At 41.5% G+C, this 13635-nt stretch overlaps 1 protein-coding gene across 24 annotated transcripts in view; it reads right to left on the bottom strand.

The window, feature by feature from the left end:
* Nucleotides 1-8829, bottom strand: part of SLMAP (sarcolemma associated protein) — an 80666-nt gene extending 71837 nt beyond the window's left edge. For 16 of the 24 annotated variants that reach the window (XM_013128218.3, XM_031046082.2, XM_031046084.2 and 13 more), the window contains exon 1: nt 7631-8828. In XM_013128218.3, the coding sequence (XP_012983672.2) occupies nt 7631-7828 (198 nt within the window). In that variant the 5' untranslated portion in view covers nt 7829-8828. Of the gene's footprint in view, nt 1-7630 lie in introns of all 24 variants that reach the window. The other 8 variants (XM_031046080.2, XM_031046085.2, XM_034066374.1 and 5 more) reach the window with 2 other exon arrangements.
* Between the last annotated feature and the right edge of the window lie 4806 nt (nt 8830-13635).

Below are 13635 nucleotides of genomic sequence, written 5' to 3'. Positions count from 1 at the left end.
TCTATGTTTAAACTTACTCTTACTCAACACCCAGAAAAGGAACAACTCTGAAAAAGTGCCAGTTAAGAGCAAAACCTGCCATATCAGATAAGACTAATGGCACACGCAAACAGCAGCAGCTAGTACCAAGTGTCTTCAAAGGAACTTGCCATACACATACCTATTTGGCACATAACAGTGTGCTAGTTCTTTGATTTGATATGTAAGAATTTCTATACTTGCCTTTAAAGAGTTTATTACTCAATACACCATTACAAACATCCACAGCTCTTGTTTCTTAAGGTCTATTTTTATGGAAGAACCATTACAACTGTAATCATGAGAATATACAGCATTAACACCTTGTTCTTAGTTTTCTTTTCAATAGCCTCCTAATACGAGAACAAAAGGTCACTTGCCTCTTCTCATATCTCAGACTTTGCATGTTTCCTACCCTGAAGTATTTCTGTCAATAAACTGAAGTATTTTTGTCAATAAATATTTTCAACACATTTGAATTACTGTATGAAAACCAAACCTGAACAAGATGTTCCATCGGGGACAAGCCTACGTTAACAGTAGCACAACACTATTTTTATGTTTGGTTGCAAATTCTGTTTTACACTCTTAGCCTAGTTGTGACTGAGCTCATCTCATCATCAATCCTCCAGCTTTCTGTGGTTGGTTTTATTTTATACCCTAAAAAGGTCTAAGAACAGCACATATTTCCCTGCAGTATACAGTATATTTCAACTATTAATACTGAAGTACTCCATAGTTTTGCAAAGATCCTACAAATTCCTCATGCCCTTAACAATCCCTGACTAATCCCAGTACTTTTTACGTTTTTTTAAAGAAACCTGCTAGCATCATCTGTGGTCAACCACAGTGTTACTACAGAATTTTGGACTTTCTGTTATAAGCCTTCTGGAGGTCCATGATTTATTTATACTTTCAAGCCTGAAATAAACCTTTAAGACATTGCTCAATTACATACATGTGTCTCTGGTACAAAATAACACAAAAACTGTACCCAATGAAGTGTCTGGCTCCAGGACAGCACTTTTCTTTTACAAAAAGGGAACTGCTCTGGGCCTCTGGCAGATAGATACATCTTCTTGCATAGGATGATTCAGTTCAATCTATCTCTCCGCCTTAAATTCCTACTCTTAAAGCAGACTGAAAAAAGCTTGCCCACGGTCAACAAAATGTGACAATGCTGTAAGCCTTCTTCCAACAGCTCTGCTACAAGCAGAAATGTTTCTGGAAGGAAAGACAAGCTGGGAACATGAATGCATTGGCACAGCAAGATTTAACAAAACTCACAGCTCTTAGATAATCCAAACTCTCAGCAAGTGAGCAACATTAACAGGAAGCAATTATTGATGTGATTCAAAAGGAAATCCAGAGACAACAATCATATAATTTCACAGCAATGGCTCAGTAAAATAACTAGCTTTAGGGAAGGAAATGGCATTTTTCCTCCCCTTTCACTTGCCAGGTTCCACAAAATAATAATTTTCACTTTATCTGATCTATTAAAAGAAATTACAAAAAAAACCCAAAATGCATCAAACCACTTATTTGTCTACACATTTTGAAGTTTTAGCTAGATCAGATTTAGATCAACACAACCAAGCAGAACACTGACACAGGACATTACTAACCCACATGGCCCTTTGCAGCATAAATTTGATTACTTTCATTAAATAAATTTACAACCAAAACTGTTCAAATTAAAATATGAGAGGGCAAACCCAAATCAGAAGGGTTTCTCCAGTGCAATGTAAAACCACCTGCAAAAGATCAACAGATTGCCACAACCAACATAGGAAATAAAAGTAAGAAAGAACTTTATGGAATGAAAGTGCATCAGGAGAGCAAGGTTTGACATTTATAAGCATGGGACCAGGAGCAAACCCAAACCATGCCTTTAGAGACATAAGGAAAACACATTTACTGGCTTCATTGCTGCTAAGGAACCAGATTCATCTGAGGTTTGTAAAAATTTATTGCAAATACAAAAGGGATTTTTGCTTGGTTTTAAAGCCTAATCAATGCATTGGTGTTCCTGGCTCAAGACAGATGCACCGTCTGCAATGGGTCAGCTCCAAGAATTACAGTATTAGCTCTGCAGCAGTGGCTCTAGATGGTATCTCTGCAGGGAAATCCTTGTCAGCAGTAACTTGCCTCTGTGATAAATGGCTACCAGCACTCCTGCACTGGGTCCTAAAAGCATGGTGGTGAAGTCTGCTGAAACCAAAAGCTTCCTACCTCATACTGCTTTTAGGATCATATCAGCATAAGGTTGGACAGTTCATCCAGGGTGAAAAGCACTTACATGAAAATATTAACAGTTGTATATAAGGGCTGGCTGACATCACTTCCTTACCAAAAGCATCTAAGCCCTCAAATTTCACCTCTGTGCTTTATAGCAGATCCCAGGTCAGTCTCCCAGAGCACTTGGAATAGACCTTCAACATTTGGAAGATAAAAGTGTTTCCTCTACGGTTACACTGCAGACTGTAAGCATACAACGACATCAGAAATACTAAAAAGTAAAACATCTGTTCAGCTCTCAAAGACAACAGTCCAAACAGAAAGCTGAAAAGATATAATAAAAATAACAGACATAGTATGTACCTAAAGAATGCTACTGATACATGGGGAATTAAATATCTTTTGCATAGATCAGTGCCAAATAGTGCAAGAATTTCTATAAGAAACAGCAGGAAAAAATGTCCCATTAAAATCCTGAAACCCCAAATACCATTTCTCATTAAATGCTGTAAGAGAGATATACTAAGTACCTCTGAACAAACAGGATGTTCAGAGAAGCTGTCCTGTAGTTCTCTAATCTTGCCAAATTCTTGATCTGCACAAAACATTCCATGTAATATTAAGTGAACAACTCATTCCCTATTCCAAATTCTTTCTCTTCTTTCTTTCTTTTATGGTCAATACACTTTTATTCCTAGTACAATACAGCAGGAAAAGAAAGCACGTAAACTTTCAACTCCTGTTTATCAATATAATTCTTGCACTGGTGGTCCAAAATTGGATGCAGTATCATAGACACGACCTAGTAAGTTGCAATAAGTTCTTCCTTTCCAAGGGCAGAACTTCACATCTGTCCTTGTTCAGACTCCTGAGGTTCCTGTCTGCCCCAGTCATTCAGCAAGGCCAGGTCCCTCTGCATGGCAGCCCTGCCCTTGAGCATATCAACTCGCTCCCCACCATGCCAACGGTTCCATCTTCAAACCTGACTACAGCGTACTTCATGTCCTGCAGGTCACTGATAAAAATGTCTGATGTCAGACATTATAATACAGATTCTTGTGGTATTCTGCTTGAAGCCAGCACCCAGCTAAAGAAATTCTACCATTGAGTGTGACCCTCAAACCAGTTTTGTTTTACTCATCTAATTGTCTGTACATCCTGACTGCAGTGCCCAACATGGAAAGCAGTCAAAGCTCTGCTAAAGGCAGGGTAAATAGCATGTACTGCTCTTCCTTGCCCTTAAATCTATTTACTTTATCATACAAGGCAATTGGACTCATCAGGCATAATTTATCCCCGCTAAATCCATATTGGCCATTACCAAATCATTTTCTTCATGTGCTTAGAAAAATGTTCCAAGACTTGTTCCATGATTTTCCTAGGAATCCAAACAAAGCTAGTCAGTCTGTAATTCCCTGGCCATACACCTTCAGTGTTGTTGTTTTGAGGTGGTGGGTTTTGGTTTGTTGGTTGGTTTCCTTAAAGAGGGGTTGTCTTCTTTAAAGAGGGGTGGTGCACCCTACAGAAAGTAATCTGTCACATTTCTAACTCCCATATTTTAAGCCTAAAAGCCATACAGCACAGCCTTAATAAGCTTCATTTACTATGATGTGGACTGTTTGGCTTTCAGTTTACTAGTTAGCATTTCTGTAACCAAGATACTACAAACGTGCTCAACTCAATTCATACCCACTTTGAATGAAATGAAAGCAATAGCATTAGATACCATCTTACCACAAAAAGTTGTGCCTACACATTTGTTTTTTTCAGATACTAAAAATGACCAGTTATTTGGAGTCCTTTTGGTCTAAGAAAATACTTTATTTCTCACACAGTTTCTCAGCACCTTCAGTAAACTATGGTAACACATTCTCTATAAAGGGTACTTAAAATGAGCCACTCACAACAACCTAAGGCACTGAATAATTCCTATTTTTGAAAGCCTGGATATGTGTCAGAAACTTCAGGTTTCTACTAAAAGCTTTCACATCTGCCAGAAGCATTTCAGCCTGGGAAGTCACACACAGATTCTCAAGGGTTTTTGACTTGCTTATTTTTAAAAACAAAACCAAATCAGACAAGCAAACCTCTAAGATTTCAATTAAGCAGCTTCTACAGAGCTTCTGCAGCGATAGAAGCTGAACAAACACATTCAGATTTTATGAACTATAGCCCACTTTTTCTTTTGCTTTGATTAGCACTTTTTGGAACACTCCATGCTCAGCACAACATCCACTTCCTACATATTTAGTGACTCACTTTTTAAGGCATCTCTTAAGATTCATTAACTTCTAATTACTCAAATCAAATCAATTCTCAGCATAAGATTTTAATGTTATTGTTGTATTAAAAATCCACACGGATATATTACAGTTTCTACAAACATAAGCAAAGAGAGGCACTACACTGGTTATAAAAGTATTACTAAGCACAAAAAAAGTAGAGTACAGATACTCCCCCCACCATCTCCTTCCACCTTTATCTTACATATTTTTAGGCTTGCATATAATATTAAAAATGTTTTAATAAGCAATTCAATTTTAAATATCTGCTTTTAATTGCTATTTACTGGTGATCTTCAAGATTCGACCTACTTTTATCCATAATAATGCTGGTGTTACATAGACATTATCTCCTTTGGGCACATAACTTTTTCCATGCATAAGTGAAGTGCCTTTATATAAAGTAAACATTAACATCTTTCAACTGTAAGCAACATGTCATCTTCCACTTGGTCTATTTACATGACATTAATTCAGCTTAAGCCTACCTCTGCCTCAAAAAAACCCTGTATACTAGTTCCCTTGCCACTGCTTACTGATGCTCCCTCTCTTCAGTGTCTGCCCTTCTTTACAGATTATGCTGACAAACACATTTACAGACTATGTAGTAAACAGGATCACACTCAGGTGATTCTCTAAAACAAAGCAAACAACACTCCAAACCCTCAAGAAAAACAAACAAATAAGAGTGTAACTGAAGGCAGCTCAAGAGGCAGCATCGAGCACTGGACTGAGTGACTGGGAATGCCAGAAACTGGTATCACCAGCAAAGTCCACAACTCAGAAACCAGTCCCAGATCATTCAAGAACTATTTTGAACTACTTCAAGGTTTCTCTCTGTTACTAAATTAACATTTCAATGTCTATTATCTTTTATAAACCCCAGAACTGATAAGAGTCCCGTATACAAGCTCCTAAGAAATGCTCGGAAACACTGTGGTATTAAGAATTCATGTAGGTTTAAGTATAGGTCATTGATAGGATAATGACATATTCCTAAATGAGATGCATGTATCAGAAGTTCTGTAAACAATAATAATAAATGTTCCTGCATGCAAATGTCTTGGCACAGTTTTACATTTTTTTTTGCACTTTGAAAATACCACAGACCTCTTTAAAGCAGCTTTCACAATTCACAATTAAGCCTGTATTTACCAACATCTTCTACCTCCCTTTTCACAACAGCATTTTACATCTATTATCTCTAAGGATCCATTTGTCCCTCTCCTTCAACCATCTCATAATTTACCATTCAGATACTCAACCAGATAAAAACCAGACAGTACTGCCATGAACCAAACACAGAATCCAAAATCCTCTATACTGCTGTATGGAGAATTAGAGGCCTTAAACCTGTTACAGTACCACAACATCTAACATGCAGACTTCTCAGTGGTGTATTCCTATGCACTTAAAACTCACTCTGTAGTTGATCATTATAGCTACTCATTCAGACACCCACCTGGGCAATTTTCAGCAAGACCCTCACCAAATCTTCACATGACAGTATCCTCTTACTTACTACTACCATTTTGGATCAGCTAGATAAAATGAGTAAGCATATAATTTTTTGAGCTATACTGAAAAGCCAAAGCTAACTAAAACTTCAAAACAAACCAAAGTCCCCCTAGCTGACTGTCTTTTAAGCTTGTCTATTAGTTAACAGACTTGCTAAACACTCTATGCTTTGTCAAGTTAACCATCTTTAATATGGCTAGACTATTTGTAACCATAATAGAGCACACGGGGGTCTTAAAATCTTTATGGATCATAAGGAATGTTGATAAACAGCTATACACATAATGCTTTTTAATGTAACAACAGTACAATAAATTGAGACATTTTACCTTGTAGAATTAAACAAGAAATATTAAAAACAAAGCTTAAACTGAAAATATTTCCAGCATTAAGTTTTTTAAAGTGTTCAAGAACACCACATACACAACAGAGCCAAAGCAACACTCTTCATGAAACATTAACACAGATAGCAGTTTGCACAATTACGTGCAGGTAACTTGAAAGCCATGCCATAACCCAGCCTTAAGAAATCAAATGCTTGTCTTGTCCTGTCATGCCCAAGCATTGCATAACATAGGAGAGCTAACAATGGAAGGTTTAAGAGCTTTGACTGCATAATACTGTTCCTCATGCTGTGTCATACTACTAAAACACACTGTGTTAATTACAGACTATATTATTGTTAAAATCAAGAGCAACACTGACTGTATTTCACAGAAGGCCATACTGTGAAGCTGAAAACAGCTGATTTACAGCATTTAGTTCTAGGGCACAAGACAAATGTATTTGGAAAAAAAATAAAATACAGTGCTGAGCAACTGAAATCTTTGTTCATTTTTTGATGGATATTTAAAATTAAGTTGACAGTCATTAAGTAAAGCAACTTTAGTTGTCCCAGTTCAATCCCTAGTGGACAAAACATGCACTACAGAACCCCTAAATCTCAGTATCACTAGCCTTTTGAGAGAAACAGGTAAGACCTTAAGTCAATGCAGGGTACAGTTTAAAACCATTTTCCCTATCAATAAGAAACTGTCTTGTCTGCCATCCGTTATACTCCTACTGCCAGTGATAAACCTTCTATCAGACTCAAAAGATAAAATACTGTTTATAAGATTTCAAAAGGGCAAGCAAGAAGTGCCAAACAAATCCAATATTTTAAATCTGTTTTTTGACCTTCCTCACAATGAGATTTACACACTCAGATAACGTTTCTCAGCACCTGAAAAATACCATTATACCACCATATTTGTACAAGCTTGTGCTTTCAGATTTCTATTACTCACCTCAAAAATCACCTCCTTCCAGCACTGAACAATACACATGCAAATTTTTCAAGGCTTATCACCATTTTCAACTGTCTTATGTGGCTTTAATGATAAACTTTCTAATTAGTCAGAAATTACCAACTTACCTGAAAAATTATCGTTTTTAACTGTAACACAAATATCACTCCTTACATGTAACCACATTTATGACAGGGGAAGCAACATGACCTGCAATCTACAGTAGCAATGACTTGCTAAAACAAACATGCAGTTCATCACTCCTAAATACAGCAAACATCTTACCTTGCCTGTCTTGTGATCAAACCAGACAAGAGCATGGTTCCTGGACAGCACCTTGCAGTCAAAAGTTGCATTGTTCTGTGCTGGCCGGCAGCGAGCCACTGAGCGGCCGATCTTGACGGGCTCATCCAGGTAGACATGACGCTCCTGAAACGGATGAGAGTTCGGGCGGCAAGTGAAGATGGCCAAGGCTGAAGGCATCGAGGACAGATAGGGGTTGCCACACCAAGCAGAGATGAAGAGAGCCTCTTCTGATGTAGATTGTCCTCCACAGTTTTTAACCAAAACCTCCACAGTAACTTTATATTAAAGCAAGACAAATATTATCATATCAGAGGCCTAACAACACATTGTTTCAGTGTGTAAACTAATCCTGGCAATAATCCAGTGAAAAAGCCCCATTATGTCTTTTAATACTTTCAGCAGTGGCCCGAAAAAAGTCTAAAATGTACAACTTTCAATCCATCCTCCTCTGGAAGAATAGAAACAAGCATCTGATTCCTTCAAAGAGAAGCAAAGGCTCCTTGGAAGGGTAGAATATCTCAAATCCAAGCAGATGAGTCATACAAGTACTTTTGTTTGTAACCTCAACTGCCTTCTTTTCCACCCCCTTTCGTAAACAACATTGACTACAATTCTGACCAATGCAACATGGAAGCAAGGAAAAGTTTAGGGAAGGGGGATGAGTGAGAAGGATTAGTGTCCCCTCTCAAAGCGCACAGACCAGGAGCTGGAAGGTGAATACAGAGCCCTCACTCCACGACAGGGATCTAGTTGCTTCACACAGCAATCCGCATTTCACCATCTTCGCCTACTAAACCAAAGCAGAATAGGTGGTCCTCGATTTAGAATGGGGTGTAAGAGCTATACTGTTTGCCTCCCTTACACCAGATAGAACTGGTCTACAGGTTCAGGCAGCCCCTCAGATAAGGCATGGAGAGAGCTTCAAACCCTCCTCTCACGGATAAACCAACGCGTAGGCAGGGTCCTCCAGGGCCGGCCTACGGGGCGCGCTGACAGGTTGCTCCCAGGCGGTGCCCGTGACCGGCAGCAGCACGGAGCGTCCGTCGGCGGCAGCGGCAGGCGAGCGGGGTCTGCTCCAGGAAGTGTCCGCAGGCAGCCCCCGGTGCGGCGGCCTGGAGGAGGCGATGTCCGCTCGGCAGCGCTCAGCCCGTCCGCAGGTGGCTGCGCATGAGGAGGCCCCGCTCCTCGGCCCCCGCTCCTCGCTCCCCGCTCCTCGGCCCCCCGCTCCTCGGCCCCCCGGCGGCGGCAGCAGAGGCCTGGCGTCCGGGCCCGGGCGGGCCCCGCTCGGGAGCTCCGCTCCTCAGGCAGCCGCCGACCACGGAAACTTCCCTCCGACCTGCAGAGCAAACAGCAAACCGGGTCAGACGCGTCCCTGCCCCGGCCTAGCGCTGCCCGGCCCCGAGAGGGGCGCACCGGAACCCCGCTGCCTCCCTTACCTCCAGCGCAGCGGCCGCCATAGCGACTGCAAACCTACCCGGTGTGGCAGCGGCGGCACTGCCGGCGAGGGGCGGGGGTCGGGGGGAGGGCAGGCGGCGGAGGGAGGAGCTGCCCTCCGCGGGGCCTGACCAAAGGGAAGGCGCTGGCGGCTGCGCAGGCGCGGAACGGGGCACTGCACATGCGCACTGCGCCTGCTGAAGCTGTGGCAGTGGCTGTGGTAGCAGGGTGGGGTTGGGGTCGTGGTCGCTCTCTTCCGGGTGTGCGGGGCGGGGGGATCAGTGTGGATGAGTATGAGGGGATGAGGGTGAGGGGTGGGATGTGAGGGGCGAGGGTCCGGGCGGCTGTGGGCTGCTGTGGTCCCCTGTGCTCTCCTGTGAGGCTGGGAGAGGGGCTGCGGCAGAAGGCCACAGCTGGAATGTGTTATGAGGTGGGAGCGGGGACAGGTCTCTGAGGTGAGTGAGCCCCCGGCGCATCTCCCCTCCCCTGTTCCCCTCAGGAGAATGAAGGGGAGGAAAGAAGCGAGGGGGCTCGTTTGCTGTTAAGCTTACTTAGGGAGCCTTACAACGAAACTGGGGTGGCGTGTTAATCAGCAGAGGTGTCATGAAGGAGGGTCGCGGTTCCTCGACATCCTCCTGATTTCCCTATGGTTTTCTCGTCGTTTTATGACCCCAGGTTGAAAGTCTTGGAAGCCGCAGTGTCATTCGATATGTGTTGGGAAGGGAGAAAGTAATGCTGGACGTGTTCTGCTGTCTGGTTGCCAGGTTGGCAGCTGGAGTGAGGGTACCCTTGGAGTTGTGGCTGCGGGCACAAGGCTGGGTGATGGGGCCGCGGTGGTGGCCCTGGTGCAGGGTTATCAGTGGGTAGGTGCAGGAGCATCATCCAAGGGCACGTTTATTCCCACTTTATAGAAGCCAAGGAAAGGTTACTGTTCAAGGTCATGGGGTAGGCTAGTGCCAAACGGGTCCCCCCGGTCTGAATTCATTTTTACATCCGTCACTTGCTATAAAGCAAACAAGATTGTTTGATAGATGCTGGAGTTGTGCCATTGCTATAATTACCCTGTGACAAGGTGTCAGGATGAGGGATATGGGAGGGTTCTCTGATGCCAGAAAGGCCAGGCAGCTGCAGAGGGGAGAAGTAGAGCTGGGCCAGGCAGTTTAGCCAGCAAAAGATGAGGGAAATGCGCAACAACCGAGGTAAGGCAGTGCAGTGTATGAGAGAAAGCATGACTGCTGGCTTAATAGTTAGAGCACAGTCAAAATCTCAGGTCTTTTTCCCCCTTTGGTTTTGACTGCACTGTGACTGGGGTGGGCTGTCATTTCAGCCTAGTTTGCTTGTTTTCTTCCAGTGAGAAAGACAGCAAAACCAGGCTGTAACATCTGTTTTTGAAAAGAAAACAAGAAACCCAAGGAGAGAGACAAGGCTGATGAAGACATGGAAACAAAGACTAACAGGTGGAAGCTTCAGGATTGTAGGTTTGTGATTTCCAATTACCCTGACAGGAGGAGGTAAAAAAAGACCCAAAAGTACCTGGCGTGCCACTTCATGGCTTTCATCGGGTTGTTTGTGACATTATACTGCTGTAACAAATAATATTCCTAATTTACTAATTTTTTAAAATAAATGGAAATTCAGTATGGCTGTTGCTTGGAGCACACAAGGTGCCATAAGTAGTCAAAAGATGGAAGGAAAGGCCTATAAAAAGAGGGTGTGGAAAATGAATAAGGCTTATCAGGAGTTGGATTTGAGGGAGAGACTTGCAGAATGAGAAATAATTGAGACTGTTCTGGAATTTCAAAGAAACCAAGGGTGCTGCATGTGTTGAGATGAAAAGAAGGTTTTTGAGAGTATTTTCTGTATTATTTTTGTGCATGTCCAATGGAAAAAGGAGTCTGAAAGACACATTAAGAACCATTACCATCTGCAGAGCCTAAAAGAATTAAGTAAACCATTACCATCTATAGAGCCTAAGAGAATCAAGTAAAACAGATAGAGTTGTAATACCTTTTTCTGACGTTCTCTGTAAGCATTTATAATTTTTAAATGTCAAGATTCAGATGCATTTCATGATGTATCATCTGCACAGTATCTTTCTCAAGTCCTTCTGCAGCCAGTAGAACAAACTAAACTGTATGTGTCCTTTAACCTGTAAGCTACTGCCATATTACAGTATCCTGAACCATTCTGCATCCCCTGGAAACCCCACTTGAACAGTCTCTGGGGAGAAGTGATGGTATGTGCCAGCTGCCTTTCCAATACTATTTGGCTCTGCCAAGTGGCTCATGTAACAACAGCACTACCTACTTTTCAGAGGTCATTAATTTGAGCCTTCCTTTTCTGCATGAGTGCCACCATTCCAAGAAGGTGTGGGGGGTTTATTTATCTCTGACTTTGTCACTCCTGTTTTAAATTGCATGAGTTCAAAAGTTATCGGGGTGGGCTCACAGACTAAGTTAAAAATACAGAAAATGGTTGTGTTCTGACATGAGGATACAGTTCTTGTATAGGTATTTTGTGAGGTATTTGATGCTTGCCAAAAGTGCCCATTTTAGCACTGTGAACTGTGGAGAGCAACTGTAGCGTTCAGTGTTTGGTGCTGTAAGGTGCTCAGCAGCAGTAAGGAGGAGGTGTGAGCTCATGCTTCATTCCTGCAAACGCTGAAGGAGGCAGTGCGCTTTGGCTTCCATGTCAGGTAAGGGCAGCAAGCTGCTCCCAGGGTGGCCATCCTTCTTCCGGGCAGGAAGTCCATAGAAGTGTTATGACAGCCATCATAGCTGAGGGCAGACACAGCCCTCTCTAGAGCCATCTTGGATAAGGGAAAGGGAAGGGAGGGGACTCACATTTCTCCCCTAAAGAGGTAGTGCCTATTTCAGGGTGGTGATTTCTCCAGTGATTATAAAATTTGTTTTAATTATCACCCCAATTTATTTAAGGGTGTTATACCTTTTTAATTGTAGCACTATTGTTTTTTAGTTTCAGATTTATTTTCTGTTCCTGATTTTTTAACTCTCTCAATATAAAGAGCAATTGCATTATCTTCAAGAATTAAAGAATAAGCAACTCCGCTGGTTTAATCATCTCTTGTCAGTAGATTCTTCATTTCTCATTTTCCTTCAGAGCCTTCCCTGCTCCTATTTCTAGTTTGCTTTAAGCTTATTAAAAGATATTTGTACCCAGTATACAAATGAGTATCTTACTAACATAACAATTATATTGATGTAATATACATAGTAAGTATATGTTGAATATGTTACTTAATTTACATTATCTTAAATACATATGTTTATATAAAAATATAGATATATTCCTATATCCTATGTATCATATATGTTGATAATATATGGTATATATAAATGAGTATAATGTAACTTGTATACTATTAATGCAGTATTATGCAAATGTGTAACTGATTTTACATGCAATGTTTCTTCATTTCTAAGGAAATCAGGTGAGTTTGTGTATCTGATATTTTCACTGCTTTATCATTTTAGTAGAACATGTAACCAGCTCTTAGTTGCTTTTCTGTTAATATGAAGTTGACTTTTTGAAATGTTTGATGTTTTCTGTGGCTGTTTGAAAAATAAGGGCAAGTGTTTTAAGAATAAGTATGATATTCCTGGGTTTTGTTTGTTTGCTTTAAATAAAGTTATTTATTAGACCAGATCTAATGTTCAAATACAAATGAAGCACTGCTTTAAACTGAAATCTCAAGGGGGGGGGGAAGGGAGGGTGAGATGAGCAGATGTTTATCCAGTTCCTTGGTGTTCCTCAGTGGATGTGAGCAGCCTGCACAGTCACTCCCTACCAAAGCTGATGGACACTGGCCAACAGCAGTCAGCACAGCGTTTGCTGCTACCCGATAGAGAGGACCCTGCTGAGAGAGGCAGATGGAGCAGGAGAGATAACAGCTGTAGAAGAAAGACAGAGGGTGAAAGAAAGCAAGATGGGCTCAAATGCTGAACAGTTTTGGATCTTTAGACTCCAGCTACCACACAGATGTCTATACTCATTTTTATTGCAGCTATGGACATCACAGTGTCACGGGGCATGCTTTTTATAGAAAATGCTTTTGTCCAAACCCTGATGAATATATTTCTATGAACAGACTTCTCTATTTGCAGAATCAGAGTTCATAGAGCTTTTTACAGGTAAATTCCGTATGCAGTGCCCTACTATTGCATGAAACTGTTAACTACAGCAAAGCATACTCAGGTAATAGGTTCCTAACTTTGAAGTCTCTATTTTGCCCTGCACTGATGTGCTCCTTGAAGGAGAAAGCAGTCTCCATTGTTCTAAACATTGCAAAACCTAAAATACATGCATGATTTTTTTACTCTTTTCTTAAGCAGCTGACATCCTTTCTCAACTGAAGATCATGATATTGTACCAAAACAAAATTGTATTGGGAATGGGGAGGTGAAAATCCTCCTCAATGGGTGCTTCCATGGTCATTGGGAATATCTCTGGTAGGTGAGAATCCTCTCCAGTGACTTCTTTCTCAAAGATCCTGTCTTTGTTCTCTCCAAGAGGTTATTTCTAAGCTTCAG

This window comes from Melopsittacus undulatus, chromosome 9, assembly GCF_012275295.1.
Source record: "Melopsittacus undulatus isolate bMelUnd1 chromosome 9, bMelUnd1.mat.Z, whole genome shotgun sequence".
Taxonomy (NCBI): domain Eukaryota; kingdom Metazoa; phylum Chordata; class Aves; order Psittaciformes; family Psittaculidae; genus Melopsittacus; species Melopsittacus undulatus.
This window is presented reverse-complemented; position numbering and strand designations above follow the sequence as displayed.